General features: G+C 40.6%; 1 protein-coding gene across 1 annotated transcript in view; it reads left to right on the top strand.

Moving 5' to 3' along the window:
* Positions 1 to 25626, top strand: part of SLC22A23 (solute carrier family 22 member 23) — a 226133-nt gene that overhangs the window by 187979 nt on the left and 12528 nt on the right. Inside the window, exons 7-9 of the mRNA XM_089682214.1 lie at positions 3846 to 4084; positions 7616 to 7648; positions 8451 to 8574. Of these exons, the coding sequence (XP_089538340.1) occupies positions 3846 to 4084; positions 7616 to 7648; positions 8451 to 8574 (396 nt within the window). The remainder of the gene's footprint in view (positions 1 to 3845; positions 4085 to 7615; positions 7649 to 8450; positions 8575 to 25626) is intronic.

Here is a 25626-nt window from a genome sequence, read left to right on the forward strand (position 1 = left end):
AACCTTACAGGGGTTATAAATTCAGGAAATTGCAATTTATATTATGTAGTTCCGGGCACCACCAAGGTCTTTTTTTCAACATTTAGCTCAAATGTCTAAAAGAGAACCTTTCACCAAATACTTTTTCTCCCCTATGTGATGAAGAAAAAGGTATTTTTTTAATTGTACAAAAAATTACACCCAAGAATATAACCCCCTAAAAAAAAATTTGAGATTCCCCACATATACGCACAAACGTAAATGCGCACGTCGGGGAGCCTATGCATGAAAACGTCAATTGCGATACACATTATATATCCCCAAGCATGCCGGCACGAGAGCAATAATTCTAGCTCCAGACCTCCTCTGTATTGCTAAACTGATGATCTATAGGGGACAGGTCTTTTTTTTCAGCGGGAACACTGTTCCGGCACCTCTAGCACTGAATGTATGTAATGACAAGGGGTGCTGGGGTTTGCTGGAGCGTCTATTGATGATGGTTGCTGGGGAATCTATTGTCACTGGTGGGAATCTATTTTTGCATTAGGGTCTTATGTTGCTTGGAGGGTCTTATGTTGCTGGGAGGGATCTCTTGTTGAGGGAGGAGTCTATTGTTGCTGGCTGCTGGAGGGCCTATTAATGCTGGCTGCTGGGAGATCTGTTGCTGCTTCTGGTGAACAATGGTTGCTGAGGTGGATCTATTGTTGCTGGGTGGTATTTTGTTGTGGGGGGTCCATTGTTGCTGGGAGTGTCTATTGTTGTGTGAGGGATCTGTTGTTGCTGGCTGCATGGGATCTACTGTATTTTACTGCTTTTCTTGTTAACACATTACATGCAAATTACTTGGCACCACAAAATGATACTTGATTCTGTATTATCTAAAAGGGGGAATACTAGGAGGTGGAACCAAGGGATAGTACTTGGATGTGGGTAGGAGGTGGAGACAAGGGGTGACTCAAAAGGAAGGGAGTTCCTGCACTTATTTTCCGTCGGAAAAAAAGCCCTGATAAGGGGCTTTAAAAAGTTGCCTGTAGAAAATATAGGGTACTAAAGTTTTCACAAGCGCACGCAGATTTAAAGTTTGACATGTTTGGTATCTGCTTACTCAAAGCAACCTCATCTTTTATATTTTAACAAAAAAATTAACTTAAGTGTGTTTTTTTTTTTTTTTTTTTTGCTGAATTTGTGCATTTCCTAGACCAAGGGTAGCCAACCTGCGGCTCTCTAGCTGTTGTAGAACTACATTTCCCATGAGGCATTGCAACATTACAAAACTGACAGTTACAGCTATGACTTGCAGAGGCATGATGAAACTTGTAGTCCTGCAACAGCTGGAGAGCCACAGGTTGCCTACCCCTGGCCTAGACCTTTTCAATTTTTTATATCACGTGATATTACTGCAACCACCTCTATTTTATTCTCTAGGGTGTCTGCTTTCAGGAAATATCTAATGTTTTCCGGGGTTTATGCAATCTTCAAGCCTAAAATTATTTTTTAAATGTGTATAAAAAACATAAAAAGGACTCTCGCAGCAAAAGGGTTAAAGGATAATTTCACCTTTGGTAACATGTTCCCGCTCCAGCAGCTTGGCTATCCAGGGCCCTCTGTGGGACAGCAGTACAGGGAGAAGTTCCCTATACTCGTTGCCACACAGAGTTCTGTGAATGAATCAACTATATCCTTTGCGGATGTCGGCTTTTAGCTGTCAATGAACTACCACGGCACTGTTGAGCTCTCTGGTAGTTCATCCTGTCAGTGTGAAACTGCCTGCTGGTACGATGTATGATGTACAGGCAGACAGATTACACTAACAGTCTGCAGGAGTCCTGCATTGAACCAGCGATCTGCTTTCCAGGCTTCCAAAAAAAAAAAAAAATTAAATGCACATTTTTTTACCTGCAAAAAATGTGCATTTATTATCATTATTTTTTTTTTTTTAAAGGTGAACTTATCCTTTATCGGAGCAGACACCGGAGCTTGATTTGGCTGCTCGGCATGTGTTTGTACTGAGCACCCAAGTGCCTCATTCACTCGCTCAGCAGATGTGCTTCTGTTGAGCATTGAGAGAGCCCAAGACAATGGGCACCCAATCGGTACTCATCACACTGCAAGGTCTCTCCCCTCCCTGCTAGTACCTGGCTGCAGTACTGGAAACAGGCAGGGAGAGGAGAAGATAACCCGCGCTATGGTAAAAACAATAAAAGTTTAAGTCGCCATAAAGCCCCAGACATTCCTAAAAGCACCTCAGATTTAAATTGTTACTAAACCTACAACAAATCAGTCTGTATATGCAGTAAAGCATGCTTGTTATACTCACTGTGGAACCTAAGGGGTTAATCCTCTGCATTGTGTTTGATCCTGACTTCTCTGATCCTCCCCTTCTTCCACGTCCCCCTCTTATATCCAGATAAGTCATATTGTGTGGAGTCACTCTGCACATGCTCAGTTTGGTGTGTAGTGCTAGAGAGGTTGTTTTTTTGGGGAGAGTGCATGTAATCAGCAAAGGGCCAAGAGGGGCTGGTTTTAGTGTGAAATGTTCCAGATATACCTGCTGTCTTCTCACTACATTTGGAGCTGTTTTTACTTTTTTATACAATAATGGTGAAAATGTTTTGAATGTGCAGCCATCCAGAGTTTTTTTCTTTGTTCTACTATATAGTCATAGAGCAGTTTTTTTTTTTCAAACGAATGTGAACATAGCTGTATTTGTTGTCTTTGGGACAATGTACACAGCCCCTTAGCATGTTACTAAACCCACAACAGTAAAATCAGTCTGTATATGCAGCAAAGCATACTTGTTATACTCACTGTGGAACTTAATGGGTTAATCCTCCGCATTGTGTAAAAAGGATGTTTGATCCTGTCTTCTCTGATCCTCCCCTTCTTCCACTGTCCCCGCCTCATCTCCAAAAGACATGCTGGTAGGTTAACTGGCTCCTGTCTAAATTGTCCCTAGTATGTGTATGCATGAATGTGAGTTAGGGACTTTAGATTGTACGCTCCTTGTGTGCAGGGACTGAAACGAATGTACAAAATATATGTAAAAGTGCTGCGTAAATTGACAGTACTATAGAAGTACCTGAAATAATAATAATACATCTCCTAATAGAACAGAACCTTGGGGGCCAGCTGCACATGCTCAATTTTGTCTGTATTGCTAGAGAGTAATTTTTTCTTGGGAGAGTGTATGTGATCAGCACTGTCCAGACAGAGGTCAGGGGTTCTGCATCCTCCTAGAGAAAACTCCTCCAACAAGTTTTAACCAGTGCTCTGCTGGACACTTGATAGGAGTCACAAGATTGCTCTAACTGCTAAAGAGAAAAAGTATTTAGCAGTTTAGAATTTCTGAAATAATTTCACTTCCATGTTGTGTGATCTGTGGGAGACCAGATATAGTGAATGCAGGGTCCTGGCTGAAGTAACACTTTAAATACAGCTTTGATTCAATTTTTTATTTATTTTTTAAATTAGGACAAGTAGATTGTCATGAGGGAAAAGTAGATTGAGACCCTAATTTAGTCCCTTGGACAAGTAGTTTTTTGTTTTTTTTTTTAATTTCCACACCCCTGATAACCCTCCCTTACTCTATCCAAAATAAAAAAAGTTTTGCCTACACTTCTGCTTTAAATCTAAAAGAATTTTGGGGCTTTCAGTGTCTTAGTCGCAGAACAATTACATTCTCATTTTACTTCCATTATTGTTACTATGAAACCAAATGTCACGTAAACAATACGTTTCCCAGATATTTCTGTTATTTTGTTCATATGAGAATACAAAGTGGTATATATTTATACTTTTGCTACATCATTTTTTAGATTGATGCTTACATTAAGGTTCTAATCACTGTCGTTTTCCACCATGTGCAGGCTGACTGGATATGGGATACACCACTGTTTTGCCAAAAGTCTCATGGACCCTGAAGTCAACATGAACACAAGCATCATGCACAACTTCTATGCCAACTATTTTGCTATGGCAGGAATTACACTTGCATCATGCCTGGCAATGTGCCCCGTTGTTGGATTTTTAGGAAGAAGAGGAGGGTTGCTTCTATTCATGATCTTAACTGCTCTTGCGTCTCTTCTTCAGCTAGGACTTCTGAATTGTAAGTTACATACTAGTTGTCGGTTGTGCATGTACTAATTCTCTGTCAGTAAAAAGAAGAAAAAAACAGTGCAACAGAAATGCCGCACTATTTATTATATATTATCTATACTTGTAAATAAGATTTTACTGCAGAATGTATGCTTAGAGAGTATAATGTAGCAGGGCACTTCAATTCCCAGTGGTTCTGAAGCTTGTGTTCAGGTTGAACAGCACGTATTGATGTGTTTGGAGATCAAAGATTGGGTTTCTCAGTGCTATGACAATCTGCATAAAAACAGACAGTGGAATTATGTCAGCTGTAGCATGGGAATGTTTGCTTAGTACCAGTTTTGAGTGACCACTTAGCTGGAAGTAAACTAAACTACAGCTTTGTGGATTATTTAGTTTCTGTATTTATAATAAACATCCCCACAAGGCGACAACAGCGCATGCTGTTAGTACATACCGTATTTTCCGGCATATAAGACTACTTTTTAACCCATGAAAATCTTCTCAAAAGTCGGGGGGTCGTCTTATACGCCGGGTGTCGTCTTATAAGCTGGTATACGGCGTGCTGAAACTTACCGGTGTAGCGGCAAGATCTGTCTCCCGTGAAGATCTGTCCCCCTTGAAGCAACTGCGCATGTCACAGTTTTAGGCATAAGAAGCCGATCGCTGATCAACAACATTAGCATCGAGCTGACACCGGTAACCCCTTTTCTGCTGCACCGCTGATCACACTTAAACACACCGCTGATCCCACGGATCACTAGCCACCGCAGATGCTCCAGCAAGATGGATCAAAGATGCGTATTGGGGAGCATCATCAATCGGAGAGAGGACAGTTACATGGGGGGGGGGATTGTGACATGGGGAGGACAGTGACATGGGGGGCTGTGACATGGGGAGGACACTAACATGTGGGGGATCAGTGACATGGGTGGCCATAACGTGGGGGGGCAGTGACATATGGGGGGTCATGACATGCGGAGGACAGTGATGTGGGGGGGGGGACTGACATGGGAGGACAGTGACGTGGAGGGGGGGAATGACATGGGAAGGACAGTGACATGTGGGGGGAGGACAGTGGGGGGGCCTGACATGGGGAGGACAGAGACATGGGCAGTGACGTGGGAGTGGTCAGTGACATGTGGAGGACAGTGACATGGGGAGGGCAGTGACATTGGGGGGGGCAGTGACATGGGGAGGACAGTGACACAAGGGGAGGCACTGATATGGAGAGGACAGTGACATGAGGGGGGGCACTGACATGGAGCAGACGGTGACATGAGGGGGGGCACTGACTTGGAGAGGCCAGTGACATGAGATGGGGCACTGACATGGAGAGGACAGTGACATGAGGGGGGGCAGTGACATGGGGGGTCTGACATGGAGAGGACAGTGACATGAGGGGGGGTAGTGACATGGGGGGCCTGACATGGGGAGGACAGTGACATTTGGGGGGGCAGTGACATGGGGTAGTCTTATACGGAGAGTATAGCCCAAACCCTATATTTTAACAGGAAAAGTAGGGGGTCGTCTTATACGCCGGAAAATACGGTACCTCTTGTGTCACCTGGAGCTCCTGCTTTCAGGTAGTGAAGGCTAGGTATAAGCCCTGCTCTCATTTTGCAGTGCAATGCCCAGTGCCAGAATGACCTATAACTAGGAATTATCATGTAGGGGGCACACCTATTCTTATGCATGAGGTTAGGTTGTCACTTTGGATTTATGGACAGACTCACATTAAAGAGTTTACCAACAAATTTGCATGACACTATTAACCACTTGGCCTCCAGAGGATTTACCCCCCTTCCTGACCAGGCCATTTTTTGCGATTACTTTAACTGACAATTGTGCGGTCATGCAACGCTGTACCCAAATGAAATTTATGTTCTTTTTTCCCACAAATGGAACTTTCTTTCGGTGGTATTTGATCGCCTCTGCATTTTTCATTTTTCTGCGCTATAAACAAAAAAAGGCCGACAATTTAAAAGAAAAAAAAAACAAAAACTATATTTTTAACTTTATGCTACAAAACATATCCAGTAAAAAATTTTAAAAAATCAAATTTCAGCATAAATTTAGGCCAAAATGTATTCTGCTACATGTCTTTGCTAAACCAAATAACAATACATGTAAATTATTTGGTTTATGTGAAAGTTACAGCATCTTAAAATGGCGGTATATATACTGGAATTAAAAAAAAAATGTTTTATACTAGTAATGGCAGCAACCAGTGACTTTTTTATAGCGGAACTACAGGACTTATGACACTGGGAGGGAACTGACTAACTGGCACTGACATCCCCAGTGACACTAACCCCTGGTTCACAAATATGCGGCCTTGCAGACCGCGTTTTGCGCAGGCACGAGAGCCCATTCATTTGAATGGACTCTCGTGCCCCGTGACACGCAGGGAAGAAGTCCCTGCACTACTTCTGAAAACGCAGCCCGCACGGGAATCTCAGTTCCCAGTATGGTTGTGTTTTCCAGTGCGGGTGGCGTGCCATTAGAACTAATGGCACCCGCCTGCGGGTTTGCATTCCTCTGTGTGGGTGGTGCTGCTGCACAGATTTTCATGCAGATCCGCAGCCGCATCACCCGCACAGATGTGAACCTAGCCTAATACAGTGATCAGTGCTAATAAAAAGCACTGACACTGGGCAGGAAGGGGTTAACATCTGGGGTGCTCAAAGGGTTAACTGTGTGCTGTGTGTGTTTCACATTATGTGCTGTGTGCTGTTTTACTATGTAAGCATGCTGCTTTGTATTGCTCAGCTAAATGAATTTTTGCAGTTCATTTATGGCCCAAATAATTTGGCTTTAACTTTAATATTGATGACAAAGATGTAAAACATAATTTGATAATTATTCATACAGATATAAAACACATGATTTCCTTTTTTTGAGGGGGAGCATGTAAGGCTATTTTTGGCATTATTTTATTACTATAATATAAAGACAAAAGGAAATAGGAAAAAATATTTCAGTTATTAAATTATCGTTTTTTGAAAACCATAATTACTACTATAGATATAAACATGCACTACCAGATTAGGAAGGTGCTGATACTGTCCATGAATATTTTCTTTTATTTCATACCCTGTTTAGTGTGCTTGTTGAATAACATAAAAATAGTGAAATTCAAAATATTTCTGCATCAGAAATGAAATATTCCCGGATGTGAGTTTTTCACACATGGTGGCGTAAAATTCCTTCTATTAGTGATAGTCTTTTTAATTATAAAAGGCCTACTAATTTCTTGCAGATAAACCTGCACATTCCCTTGTTTAATATGACTCATGGCAGCGTATAGCTACAGAATCATCTCCATTTCTGCATGTGTATTTCCATTCCAATTACATTCTATCTTTGGCTTCAGGATTCATTAAGGGAGTCACTTCTGTCAAAGATATTTAATCTGAATGTAATTAAATTTCTATGCAAAGTGTTAAGTTGTTTTAGGGTGATTGCACAATTTGATTAGATTCACTGATTTTTTTTTTCTTTGCTTTTTTTTTCTTACAACGCTTTCTTTGGTGATAAGTGATTGGAAAATATACTCAACATCCTGAGACAGGTAAGACATTAGTTCTGAAATTTCTCTTTGCCGAACAGAATATTTCTGGCAATGTAACCTTTGAGCGAATCTGTTACTGAAATAAAATGGCCAATAAATATGACCCTGCAATTCAGAAAAACTACGTCCATCTCCTGCCAAACGCAGCTGTAATGCAGTGAAATCGACGCTTGAAGAATCCCACACCAATTTTCTGGTCTGCTGTTGCGCTCCATAATTTCTTCTGCTGGCCCCTACCTCTCTTCTGTATCTTACAGGGGTTGCATGGAGGAGCCACAATGCACCAGTCATTTGAGACATCCAGATGTGCAGAATTCTGAGGTTTTTAGGGTGTTATTTACTTCTGTGTTCGGGGGCCACATTTTTTGGCTATTTTATATAATACTTTGTACAAGCTCCTTTAAATTTGCCAACAACTATGCTGTGTGAAAGCCTACTTTACTGGGTATATATTGAAACGATTGTTTTGGTAGACCCCAATGTGTGCAAAGTTTGCAAACTCAAATTGTAGTATATGAACAGTTTACTAAACTGACATCACCACTAAATTAAATCTGAACACCAAACTATTCCTTGTTCTGCAAAGTCTCGTACTAGTCTGTTGCCGGCAGCAGCCATTCCGAATCCTCACTTCTAAACTCTTTTGTCAGTCACTGATCTTTCATAAACCAGTAATCAATCAATGTGGTGATAGTGCTAGATGAGACACATGAGTAAAAATAACATGATATAAATTCAAACTTCTAAGTGAGATTCACGTAATTATAATGGTATGGTATAACACTCTTTTGTATTTGTCTAGCTTTGAGTGAAACTGTGAAAAATAAATTCTCTATCGTATTCTCAATCATTGGGATGTTTTCATCGCATGCTGTTGGAAGTTTAAGCGTCTTTTTCTGCTCAGAAATCACCCCCACAGTAATCAGGTATGGATTTTATGGTACACAAATTTGTTTCAGAGCAAGTTGTGCTTGTTAATTAAATAATCTCATTTTCTTTAAGAGAATAAACTGTGACATGTTCTGACTTTCATTCTGATTTCCCTGATTTTTGTTTCTTTAAAATTTTACACATCTAGTGTAAACTTTCCTGCACTGCAGAAGATCTCTTGTTGAGACTTTTTTCCTTTTAAATAAATCATTTGGTAAGTGTTTGTTGAGAGGAAGGAGGAGGAAGAGGTTATGTTGGCCATAGGATGGTGATGCCACAAGCCTTCCCAACCCAAGATAAGGGTAATTATTTTCAGGACAGGAAATCTCACTGCAAAGGGGTCTTAGTATGTGTCTGATCTCATCTCTGCTGCCAATCATATATCTCTGCAGAGCATACAGTACTTCTTTTACAGTGTGGCTGTCTTCTGTGTGCATTAGCAAGGTTGTTTTATCCACTTAATGTCTCTATACCCGTTCACTTCCAGAGCACTTTTTAAATTTCAACTATAAGCCTATTGATTTAGCAATACCTGTATACCCGTTATCTTCCAGAGCACTTTTTACATTTCAACTATGGTCCTATTGATTTAGCAATAACTTTGTCCTTGGTTTAAAGTGGTTGTGAAGGCATACATTTTTATACCTTAATGTATTCTTTGCATTAAGGTGAAAAAACCTTTGTAATAAGTCTCCCCCCCCCCAAATACTTACCTGCACTCACCAGATGCGTAATTAAAATATGCATTAAATGTATCAGTAGAGGTCTCCTTTAATGGATCTGGTCGGGTCTGGGAATACTCCTCCCTCAAGTTGGTGTAGTCAGGGGCACACAGGAATGCAAAAGGATCCAACTGGCCAGAGGTCCCTTTAAGGGATAGATGGGTGCTGGTGCCTGCTTACAGGAACTCCCTTCTCTGGATTCACTAGGTGGCTGGATCAGATGGGATCTGTGAATAGATAGCTCCTCAAAGGAGACCATAAAGAGTGCCCATAGTGTAGTAGTTTAAGATATAATTTATTAATTAAATGAATTTGCAAATTCCAATTGATGAAATCCGAGTATAAACAGTAGTAAAATAGACCAATGCAGTGTCAGGTGTAGTGTGGACTGACCGTCCAGAAAGTAAGATGGCCGCCGGGCCTCCACGTGGTCCGGCGGCATGATGTCACGACATCCTGGCTCCTCCTTTCTCTCTGTGGCTTGCTATGGGAGCACTTCAAAGGGAGAGGAGCCAGGAGCACTGGAGAAGGACCCCAGAAGAGGAGGTCAAACCATTGGTAAAGCCATTGCACAGAGCAGGTAAGTATAAAAACAAACCTGTGGAATCACTCATTTTAAGAAGTATACCCAAAGTATAGTACCAACCACAAAGTTGAATCTTCAGGAACTTGACCCCAATAAGGCTTTTTAGGGCATTACTCACCATAAGGTCAATGACTAATGAAAGATACATGCAGGCCCTTTATGTCTTCTGTACCATCACTGTTATTCCTCTGATGCAACTTGGCACACTTCAGGTAAGGGTAACCAGTAGTGAACACATATGGAGCCTGCCATTGTTGACCTCTTCTTTTAAAAAAAACTTGTTCAGTGGCTGGATTCAGGACTTTCTAAAGCTTGCTATACACTGATTCAATTTCAGCTGGTTTATAAAGAATTAGTCACAATTTGAGCAGTGGGTGGCCCTTTCTACACCCTACGCCCCTGACATTCTTTCATCTGAAAGCCAATGGACAAAACACCAAGAAAAGTGCAAGTGACTGCTGATAAAAACACAGGCTTATTTTTTCATAATCTTTATAAGCATGTTGTGTAATGTCAACTAAGCTTACTACTTAAAGCAAACATTAAGTGTAATATAATTGCCTAATCCATGGTGACAGCACTAAGCAGGCATCTCCATATGCTTGCACGTCATTGGGTTCATTATCCTTTTTAATGCCCTAGGCATCCAGACTCTACAGACTGCACAATATTGACCTAGTTTCCTAGTTTGAGTATCTGACCTAGCCACCTCCTGCATCATAAGCTTCATTATCATCCCATCACTAAAATGAGTGGCTTCACTAGCCAAGTGAGGCTTAGACGATGGAGAGTCAAGGCCAGTTGCTCAAACAAGAAAGCTGGATTAGTAATGTTGAATTCAGATTGCTTTTGGATTTGGGGCAACCAGTGTACCAAAATAGATAAGAAACCTGATGTTGACGCATCTGGAGTAGATTATGTACTTGTATTGCACTCCACTTTTGCTTTAAAAACAGAAAACATCTATGAGAGACGTGAAGGACTTGATCTTACCAAGAGTTCCGCCTGCACTACCGTAGCCTGCCAGAGGTCTCCTAACTTCCCTTTAACCCGGTGTAGCACCCAGCCCTTATTCCTTAGGCGTATTAGAGCAGGATTACATGCCTTCTCACTACAGCCTCATATGGGCAGTTCTGTATTAGACTGTAGAGACCCTAACCTTGTTCTGATTATTTTTTTTTTTAGTTTTATTTTTGTGTGGAGAGACAAGCATTAAAAACCTTCAGAATTACAGACCCACAAAACTTAGAGTCAAACTTCTGCCTGACTGACAGATCACATGCATCTATGAAAATGATAAATACAGCCACTTTGCCCATAACAATAGAAAATATTAGCATGCAGTTATCTCAAAGGAAGTTCCAACAAACTTCTTGCTAGCTTTCTAGTAATGCAGTTTCATTCCACTGGGTGCTGGAAACCTCCCACTGTTGGAGGATTTAGTCCTGTACATAGAGCTTTCTCAAGACCTTCCAGTTGATTATCCTGAGAAAGTCGTATGCAAGGAATAGTTCCTGGCCAATGCATCTGGGACTGCCCATTAGCAGGATACCAAGAAAAAAGGGACTAAATAATATACAAGAATAATCTCCTGGTAATGATTATTGTGTACAGTGAACAGAGCAAGCAGAAGTGATTTCAACAACTTGTTTTAAATTGTTATATAGCTTTGTTTTACCAAACTATGTTATTTGCCCGTTTAGTAAATGAGAGTTTATAATGTAATGAATACGGAGTAATATGAACAATAACTGTAAGTGTTCTTCTGTTACATATGGGTTGTTTTGGCCACATAAGGGCTAGCCATCATATGTAGATACACACATTCTGACATACACCCTTCAGTTGTTTTATCCAGTATTACTATTTCTGTTTATTTTTTAATAACGCCACTTAGACAAAGTGTTTTCTTCCTTGTGGTAAGAGAAGAATTATGTATCTGAGACATAGCTGAGACAACCCCATGTTGACCTCTCAACACCCTTTTCGGAATCCCCAACTGAATATTCGTTTTACTGAGATAGAGTAGATCTTGCAGATGGAGTTGGAGTTGACAGCTTTGATGCAGTACCAGTAAGAGATAAAGAGTAAAGGTGCTCATACATAGGCAGATTATCTGGACAGAAAATTTGCTTTTGACCAATTCTGCTGAGAATCATACAAGTTATCAGAACGCATATGAAATGAGTGGGATAGAGGATGCTGTTATACTGCAGCTGCATCAGCACATATCTCCAGCTCTCCTGTGGATGCTTTTGTTGTCCCCTGCATGATATAGGCATTCAGTCCTGGGAGTGGAGGATATGGAAATAATGAATTGCTGAAAGCACCAAATCTAGCTAGTTAGCACTTTGACCACGCTGATTTCCTTGAGCACAGCTATGCAAACACTAACTGTCACACTTACATAGTTTGTGTCTGTGCCCACCCCTACCCTAGAATCCTACTGACTGGCAGCATTTCTATTCTTCATATAATAATGAAGAATAGAAATGTAAATAATTTGTACTTGTGCAAACAGTAAATATAGTGACATTTGAAATCATTTTCAGAAATCCACAACAACTGAAAGAGTGTACTTTATTATTTATTTCAAGTACTTATATAGCGCCGTCAATTTACGTAGCGCTTTACACATATATATATATATATATATTGTGCATTCACATTAGTCCCTAACCCTCAAGGGGCGTACAATCTAAGGTCCCTAACTCGCATTAATACATACATGTACTAGGGCCAATTTGGACAGGAGCCAATTCACCTACCAGCATGTCTTTGGAGTGTGAGAGGAAACCAGAGTACCCAGAGGAAACCCACGCAGGCACAGGGAGAACATGCAAACTCCAGGCATGGAGGCAACTCCAGGTGGTGCCATGGTTGGGATTTGAACCAACAACCCTAGTACTGCCAGGTGGAAGTGTTAACCATTTAGCCACCATGCTGCCCACTTTAGATACAATGGCTTGGGTGATCACTGTGCATTGCAATCCAGTCATTTCCAGGGGCAACCATCACTAAAACTTTGTACGCTACAAAAATGGGACTCAGCGAGCGCTTATATAAAAAGCAGCTGATACACTAAAAAGGAAACCATAAACCTTCTAAAATCAAAATATATATCACGTAGTGCAGTGCTTGGATAAATGAAGGCAGTATAAAACCAATATAAAAAACACATGAAGCTAAAATGTCACACTAATACTGCTAGTGAAAATACTTAAATCTGCATAAAATGAAGTAATGTCCAATCAAAATGTGGATGAGTATGAAGATACTAAATATCCCAAAGGAACTGCACACTATACTCAAATATTAAATAATAAATTGTTCGATATAGGTGCAGGTAAATATTCCAGATCAGTGACTCTAATTATCCCAGTAAATCCGGTGACGTGCGGAAAATAGTAAAATTGCACACTCACCAGAAGAGCATTTTACATGCGCATTTAATATAAAACAGTCAGAGGTCTCCTCTGTAGGTGGGTTCTGGTATGGATCTCTCTCCTCTGGGCCCATGCTTTACTGCATATACAGACTGATGTTACTGTTGTGGGTTTAGTAACACAGCTTAGTTACAAATAAAAAAAATTACCACAAGTGACAGTACTTACAGTCAATAGGATTTGTCCCTTGTTATTTTGGCTCCTGTATTAGCTGAAAACGTCCTCCTCAGGATTCCCCCCCCCCCAACAAGAGCTGACGGACCTGTGACAGGAAATTATCAACCTTTCCACTCGTGTCCTCCATTCATGGACACTCTACTACAGTTTCTATGACTGAAAGGCAATACAGGTTGTTAAAGTATGTGAAAGTGCACCTTTCTCCTGAGTCATAGTTTTACCAGAGAATGACAGCAGGCTGTGTATACACAATGAAACAGGAGAACTTGTTCCTCCGAAACCAAAGAAATGTTCAACAAACAAGTGACTGAAATAAAACTTTTCATCTAAAAAATAATTGTGCAAGAATTGCTCTGCATGCCTAGGCATCGTCTGCCACCATTATTTACTACAGATTAATCTTAGATGTATAAAGTGTTGCCACCAAGGGAAATCTAAATCAGCCCAAAAATTTTTTTACATTTTGGTTAGAGTGCACAACTATTAAAACCTCAGTCAGACTTTTATTGCTGTGCCCCATCTGGAGAGTATCTCTACGTAGTCACAAGAGCAGATAGTGAGGATAATAATTAAAGTGTTACTAAACCACAATAGTAAAATCAGTCTGTGCAGTTAGGTCCATATATATTTGGACACAGGCACAATTATAGTTTTCTCTCAGGTATTTACCAAAACATATTCAAGCTATAGTTATATAATGGATATGGGCTGAAAGTGCACACTCTCAGGTTTAATTTGAGGGTATGTGCATCCAAATTGGAGGAAGGGTTTAGGAATTACAGCTCTTAAGAGCAGCCATTCCCCCTTTTTCAAGAGACCAAAAGTAATTGGACAATTGAATCAAAAGCTGTTTCATGGCCAGGTGTGGGCTACTCCTTCATTATTTCTTCATCAATTAAGCAGGTAAAATGTATGGAGTTGATTCTAAGTGTGCTATTTGCATTTGGAATCTATTGCTGTGAACCTACATTGTGCGTTCAAAGGAGCTGCCCATGCAGGTGAAACAGTCCATTGTAAGGCCCCATGTACACAGGACACTTCTGAATGATGGAAACTGACTGCTGGAAAATGTAGGTAAAAAAAGTCTGTTTATTATTATTATACAGTATTTATAATGCGCCGATAGTTCGCTCAGCGCTGTACATTACAAAGGGGGACAGAACATGTGACAGAACAATACCAATACAATGCAAAACATGAGGGGACCGAGGGCCCTGCTCTTTCAAGCTTACAATCTAGGAGGGAGGGGATGGTGGCACAGGAGGAGATAGCTGTGGGGGATGGGGTGGTAGGGAGAGTGGAGGAGGTTGGCAAGTTTAGCTGCGTTTGCATAACACATTTATGTGCGTTTGCATTTAGAAGCGTTTTTTAAAGATAAGCACAGGAGAACCTCCCAAATGCCCAGAATGCACTGAAAAGTGGTAAATTATTAACTATTTCAGACTGTTTCATAGAAATACACAGAGTAGAAGCAGACACAGCAGTATGTGTTGATAATAGCTAGGTGTGAGTTGCTCATTAACATTTCTTTTGTTTCCAAGGGTGGAAAGGTGGCTGGTGAATAGAGTCATTAAGGTCACCTGGCAGGAGGTCTTCATGGGGAATTTGAGGTGTGAATGGTCATTAACATATCTTTTGTTTCCAAGGGTGGGAGAGGTCTGAGGTGTTAATTGGTCATTACCATGTGTGACAAGCTTGGTAGGAACATCCTGTGTTCAGTGTTTTGTCCATCTGAGCACCTTGAAAATGCTTTTCATGATGAAAAAAGGCTGTGGACAGCTTCGGGAACTGGAAGAGTTAAAAAAAAAAAATTTCAAACGCAAATGCTTATAAACGTGATTTGCTGCAGTTAGCCACATTTACAAGGGTTTTGCATTTGAAACGCTGATAAAATTGACTGCTGAACGCAAGTTTCGTGCGTTCAAAAAAACGACTGTAAACTCAAGTGGCTGTAAATGACTGTTAACGAAAATGTGTACATGGACACATAAGAAAACATTAGGGTGAGTTCAGGGGCTGCTGAAAAAAACGCTGAACAGCTCGTGAACATGAGTTTATCAGCTGCAGTGTACATGAGCCCTAAGGCTTCAAAAACAAAACAAACCCATCAGAGAGATAGCAGCAACATTAGAAGTGGCTAAATCAACAGTTTGGTACATTCTGAGGAAAGAAGAATGCACTGGTGAGCTCAGCAACATAAAAAGGCATGGAAGTCCACAGAAGACAACAGTGGTGGATGATCGCAGGATCCTCTCTATGGTAAAGAAAAACCCAATCACAACATTCAGACAAGCGAAGGACACTGTCCAGGAGGTGGGCGTATCATTGTCAAAGTCTACAATCAAGAGAAGACTTCACGAGAGCAAATACAAAGGGTTCACCACAAGGTGCAAACCATTCATAAGCCTGAAGAATAGAAAAGCCAGATTAGACTTTGCCAAAAAAAAAATCTAAAAAAGCCAGACCAGTTCTGGAAAAGCATTCTTTGGATGGATGAAAGTAAGTTTAACCTGTACCAAAATGACAGGAAGAAAAAGTGTGGAGAAGGCTTGGAACAGCTCATGATCCAAAGCACACAACGTCATCTGTAAACCATGGTGGAGGCAGTGTGATGGCATGAGCATGCATGGCTTCCAGTGTAACTGGGTCATTGGTGTTTATTGATGATGTGAAGCAGCCGGATGAATTCTTCAGTGTTTAGAGATATACTGTCAACCCAGATTCAGCCAAATGCAGCAAAGTAGAGATAACTATTACAATTTAAAAGAGGCTACTCCTCCCAAGTATGCCAAAAGGTACTTTTATCACAAAAATTAAGTTTTGTTCTCTACAACACAGTGGGTCCATTTATCCTTAGTGGTGCTGATCCAAGGGTGGAAGCCCTGCTGGTACTCAGGATTACAGGGATGCTGGTGAAAAATGACTCCAGTGGGAGGTGAACATTAAAGAAAGAAACTGCCGCACACCTGAACTGATCCTAGCAAGGATGTGTGAATGTGATGGCCTCAGTCAATGCTGCTCCTCAGGCCACGTCCTCTGGGCACAAAGGGGCATGGTCTGAGGATCAACATTGAGGCCTGGTCCACACCTATGCGTGTTGCGATTGATGCGTTTTTCCAACGCGTTTTGCATTTCAAACATGCTTTTTTTTATGCATTTTAGCAGGGTTGTTTTTGCTAAAAAGAAAGTATTGAGTGTGACTTTGATGCAACATTATTATTATTATTATACAGTATTTATAAAGCGCCAATAGTTCGCTCAGCGCTGTACATTACAAAGGGGGACAGAACATGTGACAGAACAATACCAATACAATGCAAAACATGAGGGGATTGAGGGCCCTGCTCTTTCGAGCTTACAATCTAGGCACTATCTTACATTCTCTGGCACTCAAAGTCACATCAGAGTAGTTCAGGAACCTTTTCAAAGTTGCAGCGACTTGTAAAATGTTCCTACACCACTTTGATGTGACTTTGATACGAAAGAGAATGTAAAGTCACATTAAAGGTGCATTAAAGTCACAATCAATACTTTCCTATTGACAAAAAGAGAGGAAAACGCATTAAAAATGCAACACTTGCATTAAATAACGCATAGATGTGAACCAAACTGAGGCTTTCATATTCCCACATCCTTACTAGGATCTGTTCAGGTGTTTACACGATTAGCGGTTCAGAATGACCATAGCTACAATTTAGTGAGTGAAGATTCTTGGCTATTTTAGTAAATCAGAAATGGTGTGAATGGTTTATGAAGAGATTGTAAAATATTGGTGATACATAGTCACCCATGTGAACTTTGAGCTTGATTTCCCTGTAGCTTGCTGTCTTCCATGTCAGCCTGGGAATATATATAAAATGTCTAGCAGGCTGACATGCTGCTAGAAGTTTCCCCTGGAGACAGTAATATGAGCCATAAAGCTTTCTTCTGGGTCAGCATGTACCGTATGATTTTGCTGTACATACTGTAATAAACAAGACACAACAAGTTAAAACCGAACTGTAGAAAAAAAATGTTTACTATAAAACAGCTATAGCATTTGATGTGTTCTATTGTAAAAGGCTTTTAATAAAATGTAATCAACCTCTCTCTGCCTAGTAATAGTTTATCAGCTGGGGGCTTTTCTCCGGGACCCACTCCATTGATTTAATGAAGTCTTCCCTGCCTCAACCTGCTCTGCGTTTTTCTGCTTGTCACTTGTAAATGGATCTGACAAAGCAGCTCTATAATACAGATATTATGTCTATAATTAGTGATTAGACAGACTTAGCTGTTATAAATGTGCGTCCATTTGTTGGTTACAGAAGGGCTCCTTCTGTGTTCACAGAATGGATGCTCTTCTCAAGGATTTTCATACTTTTTAGGCTTTAACCTGTAACTGAAAATTGCGCAGTTATGCAACGCTGTACATAAATTAAATATATGTCCCTTTTTCCCACAAATAGAGCTTTCTTTTAGTGGTATTTGATCACCTCTGCGTTTTTTTTTTCTTTGCGCTATGAACAAAATAATCGACAATTTAGAAAAAAAACACAACTATATTTTTGACTATTTGCTATAAAACATATCCAATAAAAAAATTAAAAAATCGAATTTCTTCATAAATTTAGGCCAAAATGTATTCTGCTACATGTCTTTGCTAAAATAAAAATCCCAATACTTGTAAATTATTTGGTTTATGTGAAAGTTATAGCGTTTACAAATGGCGGTATATATACTGGAATTTTTATTATTATTTTTTTTGATACTAGTAATGGCCAGCGATCAGCGACTTATAGCGGGACTGTGGTGGGCATTCTGACACTGCAGTGGAACTGACTAACTGCCACTGACATCCCCAGTAGAACTGTACTAATGACACTGGGCAGGAAGGGGTTAACATTTGGGTTGATCAAAGGGTTAACTGTGTGCTGCGGGTGTTTTACTGTGTGCTGTGTTTTACTAGGGAGGCATGCTGTGCAGAGAAATACAAAACAGCATGTCCTTGCTGACAGGAGAGAGACCTGTGTTGTTTACACCAGTCAGAACCCGGCGATTGTCATCCCTAGCCGCCACTAGCATCACAGGTAGGGGGGTGCGTGTGTGCCTCCTACCCGGAAATGCAAATCCTGTGTATATATACAGTCAGGTCCATAAATATTGGGACATTGACACAATTCTAACATTTTTGGCTCTATACACCACCACAATGGATTTGAAATGAAACAAAGAAGATGTGCTTTAACTGCAGACTGTCAGCTTTAATTTGAGGGTATTTACATCCAAATCAGGTGAACGGTGTAGGAATTACAACAGTTTGCATATGTGCCTCCCACTTATTAAGGGACCAGAAGTAATGGGACAATTGGCTTCACAGCTGTTCCATGGCCAGGTGTGTGTTATTTCCTCATTATCCCAATTACAATGAGCAGATAAAAGGTCCAGAGTTAATTTCAAGTGTGCTATTTGCATTTGGAATCTTTTGCTGTCAACTCTCAAGATGAGATCCAAAGAGCTGTCACTATCAGTGAAGCAAGCCATCATTAGGCTGAAAAAACAAAACAAACCCATCAGAGAGATAGCAAAAACATTAGGCGTGGCCAAAACAACTGTTTGGAACATTCTTAAAAAGAAGGAACGCACTGGTGAGCTCAGCAACACCAAAAGACCCAGAAGACCATGGAAAACAACTGTGGTGGATGACCTAAGAATTCTTTCCTGGTGAAGAAAACACCCTTCACAACAGTTGGCCAGATCAAGAACACTCTCCAGGAGGTAGGTGTATGTGTGTCAAAGTCAACAATCAAGAGAAGACTTCACCAGAGCGAATACAGAGGGTTCACCACAAGATGTAAACCGTTGGTGAGCCTCAAAAACAGGAAGGCCAGATTAGAGTTTGCCAAACGACATCTAAAAAAGCCTTCACAGTTCTGGAACAACATCTTATGGACAGATGAGACCAAGATCAACTTGTACCAGAGTGATGGGAAGAGAAGAGTATGGAGAAGGAATGGAACTGCTCATGATCCTAAGCATACCACCTCATCAGTGAAGCATGATGGTGGTAGTGTCATGGCGTGGGCATGTATGGCTGCCAATGGAACTGGTCCTCTTGTATTTATTGATGATGTGACTGCTGACAAAAGCAGCAGGATGAATTCTGAAGTGTTTTGGGAAATATTACCTGCTCATATTCAGCCAAATGCTTCAGAACTCATTAAATGCCGCTTCACAGTGCAGATGGACAATGACCCAAAGCATACTGCAAAAGCAACCAAATAGTTTTTTTAAGGGAAAGAAGTGGAATGTTATGCAATGGCCAAGTCAATCACCTGACCTGAATCCGATTGAGCATGCATTTCACTTGCTGAAGACAAAACTGAAGGGAAAATGCCCCAAGAACAAGCAGGAACTGAAGACAGTTGCAGTAGAGGCCTGGCAAAGCATCTGCAGGGATGAAATCCAGCGTCTGGTGATGTCTATGCGTTCCAGACTTCAGGCTGTAATTGACTGCAAAGGATTTGCAACCAAGTATTAAAAAGTGAAAGTTTGATTTATGATTATTTTTCTGTCCCATTACTTTTGGTCTCTTAACAAGTGGGAGGCACATATGCAAACTGTTGTAATTCCTACACCGTTCACCTGATTTGGATGTAAATACCCTCAAATTAAAGCTGACAATCTGCAGTTAAAGCAAATCTTGTTTGTTTCATTTGAAATCCATTGTGGTGGTGTATAGAGCCAAAAATGTTAGAATTGTGTCGCTGTCCCAATATTTATGGACCTGACTGTATATATATATGTATGTCTGTGTATATATGTGTGTGATTTTGCACAGTCATGCCACCCTGTAGTAGTACTTCTGATATAGGACGGATGGGAAAGTGGTTAAATCTTAAAGTGAACCTGTCCTTTTTATATGCAGGGAATACAACGTGTTTAAATACAGGTTCTATATACTAACTTTGCTGCCACTCCATTCACCTACCTGTGGAAATGTGAAACACCCTGCTGTACTTTTGGGAATGGGAGATCATGTGACTCACTCCTTTAAACACTTGTGGTTGTAAACCTCAGACGTAAAATATGAAGAAAGTATAGCCCTCTATAGTGTGTAATTGTTTTAATCCAGAGCACTAAGTGTCATTTCTGTCCTCTGCTATCAGCATGAATCATTTCTGACAGGTTTTACTGAAGTATAATTACAAGCATTTCATAAGTGTCAGAGGCTTTTACTGCCAATTACATGAAGTTTATGCAGAGTCAATATTTGCAGTGTTGCCCCTTTTTTTTCAAGACCTCTGCAATTCGCCCTGGCATGCTGTCAATCAACTTTTGTGCCACATCCTGACTGATGGAAGCCCATTCTTGCATAATTAATGCTTGGAGTTTGTCAACATTTGTGGGTTTTTTTTTTTTTTGTTCACCTGCCTCTTGAGGATTGACTAAAAGTTCTCAATGGGATTAAGGCCTGGGAAGTTTCCTGGCTATGGACCCAAAACTTTGATGTTTTGTTCCCGAAGCCACTTGGTTATCATTTTTTGCCTTATTTCAAGGTGCTCCATCATGCTGGAAAAGGCATTTTTCATCACCAAACTATTCTTGGATGGTTGGGAGAAGTTGCTCTCAGAGGATGTTTTTATACCATTCTTTATGCATGGCTGTGTTCTTAGGAAACATTGTGAGTGAGCCCACTACCTTAACTGAGAAGCAACCCCACACATGAGTGGTCTCAGGATGGTTTACTGTTGGTATGACACAGGACTGATGGTAGCGCTCACTTTTTCTTCTCCGGACAAGGTTTTTCCCTTATGCCCCAAACAATTGAAAAGGGGATTCATCAGTGAAAATTACTTTACCCCAGTCCTCAGCAGATCAATCCTTGTACCATTTGTAGAATATCAGTCTTTTCCTGTTTTTCGTAGAGAGAAGTGGCTTCTTTGCTGCTCTTCTTGACACCAGGCCATCCCCCAAAAGTCTTCGCCTCACTGTGCATGCACTCATACCTGCCTGCTGCCATTCCTGAGCAAGCTCTGCACTGGTGGTGCCCCAATCCTGCAGCTGAGCCAACTTTAAGATATGGTTCTGGCACTTGCTGCACTTTCTTAGGCGCCCTGAAGCCTTGTTCACAACAAGTGAACCTCTCTCCTTGAAGTTCCCGATGATCCAATAAATGGTTGATTTAGGTGCAATTTTGTAGCAACAAATATCCTTGCCTGTAAATCCCTTCTTGTGCAAAGCAATGATGACTGCACGTGTTTCCTTGCAGGTAACGATGGTTAACAGAGGAAGAACAATGATTTCAAGCACCACCCTCCTTTTAAAACTTCCAGTCAAAGGTGTTGAAACCCGTCAGATTTTTTATTGGAAAGATTCACGCTCTCTGTTTGTTCCTGTGACCACTGTCACTGGTGCAGAAAATGATGGGCATTCCACATTTTTAGAGTTGTTAGCAGAACTGGTGGTGTGGGTAAATCTTTCAATGGTGACACCTGTTGTGGTGACATTTGTCTAAGAGGTAATTTCCTCTCTCTGGATTGATTTACTGTTGTGTTTTGGGAACAGAAAGTGAAAGTGAAATCTCACTTTTGGGGCGCACAAAGCCAAAAATAATCCCGATCTTAACCATTTTTACATTATCCCACAGTAAAAAAAAAAAATATATACAGTCAGGTCCATAAATATTGGGACATCGACACAATTCTAACATTTTTGGCTCTATACACCACGACAATGGATTTGAAATGAAACAAACAAGATGTGCTTTAACTGCAGACTGTCAGCTTTAATTTGAGGGTATTTGAGGTAAAAGAGCTGTCACTATCAGTAAAGCAAGCTATCATTAGGCTGAAAAAACAAAACAAACCCATCAGAGAGATAGCAAAAACATTAGGCATGGCCAAAACAACAGTTTGGAACATTCTTAAAAAGAAGGAATGCACCGGTGAGCTCAGCAACACCAAAAGACCCGGAAGACCACGGAAAACAACTGTGGTGGATGACCGAAGAATTCTTTCCCTGGTGAAGAAAACACCCTTCACAATAGTTGGCCAGATCAAGAACACTCTCCAGGAGGTAGGTGTATGTGTGTCAAAGTCAACAATCAAGAGAAGACTTCACCAGAGTGAATACAGAGGGTTTACCACAAGATGTAAACCATTGGTGAGCCTCAAAAACAGGAAGGCCAGATTAGAGTTTGCCAAACGACATCTAAAAAAGCCTTCACAGTTCTGGAACAACATCCTATGGACAGATGAGACCAAGATCAACTTGTACCAGAGTGATGGGAAGAGAAGAGTATGGAGAAGGAAAGGAACTGCTCATGATCCTAAGCATACCACCTCATCAGTGAAGCATGGTGATGGTAGTGTCATGGCGTGGACATGTATGGCTGCCAATGGAACTGGTTCTCTTGTATTTATTGATGATGTCACTGCTGACAAAAGCAGCAGGATGAATTCTGAAGTGTTTCGGGCAATATTATCTGCTCATATTCAGCCAAATGCTTCAGAACTCGGACGCCGCTTCACAGTGCAGATGGACAATGACCCAAAACTTACTGCAAAAGCAACCAAAGAGTTTAAGGGAAAGAAGTGGAATATTATGCAATGGCCAAGTCAATCACCTGACCTGAATCCAATTGAGCGTGCATTTCACTTGCTGAAGACAAAACTGAAGGGAAAATGCCCCAAGAACAAGCAGGAACTGAAGACAGTTGCAGTAGAGGCCTGGCAGAGCATCACCTGTCTATGCGTTCCAGACTTCAGGCTGTAATTGACTGCAAAGGATTTGCAACCAGGTATTAAAAAGTGAAAGTTTGATTTATGATTATTATTCTGTCCCATTACTTTTGGTCCCTTAACAAGTGGGAGGCATATATGCAAACTGTTGTAATTTCTACACCGTTCACTTGATTTGGATGTAAATACCCTCAAATTAAAGCTGACAGTCTGCAGGTAAAGCACATCTTGTTCATTTAATTTCAAATCTATTGTGGTGGTGTATAGAGCCAAAAATGTTAGAATTGTGTTGATGTCCCAATATTTATGGACCTGACTGTATATACGTTTAACAGCAATTTAGGCAGGTGGGGGGAAATCTGTTTATTTTTCCTGTATAGGAAAATCACAGCTCACTTTAAAGCGTTAACATTAACCAAGAAATTTGTTGTGTCAATTCAAGGCTTTTAGTGTACCTTTTAAGTACTAGTATACATTTTATCATGTTGTAGACAAGTCTCATACTCTCCCTGGAGGCCCTATCTAAGACAAGACTGTGACCTTAGAATAAAAAGATACTGTATGCAGCATATAAACAACATTGAAGAAAACAAAGGCAGTGAAATTAGGAATAATTACATTAAATAAAAGTGACCTATGTTTTAAAAAAAGACCAATACATTTTAACATGAAGCTACAGAATATACTTATCTGTGTGTGTGTGTGTATATATATATATATATATATATATATATATATATATATATAAAGCAGTTTCCTTTACCCATTTCACATCATTTGGCTGTTGTTGCATCATTTACTATCTAGATCTGAAACCCCCTGATTGAATGCTGTTGTCTGGTAAATATTCCCACACAGGGAACATGTAAATCCCAAATGTTAATTATGTGTAGCTTTTATTGAGCATAGAACCTTATCTTTTACTTTTAACTCATTAAAGCCAACAGTCTAACACATTCAATAGACATAATTTTCCAAGGCTGAGAGCTGACTTAGACTGGGATGGAATATTGGCATTGATGAACACAACACAGAAATGGGAGTTCTTCACAAAGACTGTATGTGAACACACTGCAAAATATATTCCCATGGGCAACTAGTTTAAAAGGGTAAAAATCAAACCTAGGATGCTTACGGCCAAAGTTAAAAAAGCTATAGATAATAAAAGAGCTTTTATAGAGTATAAAAATGAAGGAAACGCTATTATCGTTTAAACATTACAAAGAATAAAACAGAATATACAAAAAGGAAACAAAGGCTACAAAAATTGAAAACGAACGACAGATTGCAAAAGATAGCAGGACCAACCCCCCAAAAATTCTTCAAATATATTAATAGTAAAAAGGTCCGGTCCGAGCATGTAGGCCCTTTACAAAATAATCTAGAGTGGGTGACTGGGGACAAAGAGAAGGCAAATTTATTAAATACCTTCTTCAGCTCTGTGTATACAAAGGAGTATGGGGGAGCTCTTGTCCATAATGGGCATGGTATTGACACAGATCCAGATGGTCCACATTGGCTTACAATTGATATGATCCAAAAATATTTAGACAATATAAAGGTGAATAGAACACCTGGACCAGATGACATACACCCACGGGTCCTTAAAGAACTGAGCTCTGTCATTTCAAAGCCATTGTTTATAATTTTTAAGGACTCTTTAATGACTGGCATAGTACCACTGGATTGGGGTAAGGCCAATGTGGTGCCAATATTTAAAAAGCGGTCAAAATCTTTACCAAGTAATAATAGACCTGTTAGTTTAACTTCTATAGTTGGGAAGATACTGGAGAGTTTAATAAAAGACCACATAGATGAGTTCTTGCTGGAAAAAAATATTTTAAGCAACAGACAGCATGGATTCATGAAAGACAGACGTTGTCAAACAAATCTGATTTCTTTTTATAAGGAGCTGAGCAAAACCTTGGGCAGAAGGGTGGCGGTGGACGTGGTATACTTGGACAGAGGGGTGGCAGTGGATGTGATATACTTGGATTTTTCATAAGCGTTTGACACAGTTCCCCTCACACGGCTTATATGTAAGGTAAAGTCTACAGGCTTGGAAAAATCTGTATGTAAATGGGTAGAAAACTGGCTAAAAGATCGTATTCAGAGAGTAGTGGTTAATGATTCATACACTGAATGGTCTAGGGCGGGTGTCGGCAACCCGCGGCTCCAGAGCCGCATGCGGCTCTTTTTCATCTTTGCTGCGGCTCCGGAGCACACTGCCCACCAGGTGACAGGCAATAGGGTTTCAGTGGTCGGCAAGCCGCGGATCGCAAGCCACATGCGGCTCTTCTGTGTGCCGGGCGCCCGCTCCCCTCCCTCCTCTCGGGCGGCCGCCTCAAAAGTCAGGACTCTTTTAATCAGGCCCGCGGAGCACGGAACATTAGCTGTC

This window comes from Staurois parvus, unplaced genomic scaffold (assembly GCF_062004578.1).
Source record: "Staurois parvus isolate SC_StPar_1 unplaced genomic scaffold, SC_StPar_1.0 ptg000287l, whole genome shotgun sequence".
Taxonomy (NCBI): domain Eukaryota; kingdom Metazoa; phylum Chordata; class Amphibia; order Anura; family Ranidae; genus Staurois; species Staurois parvus.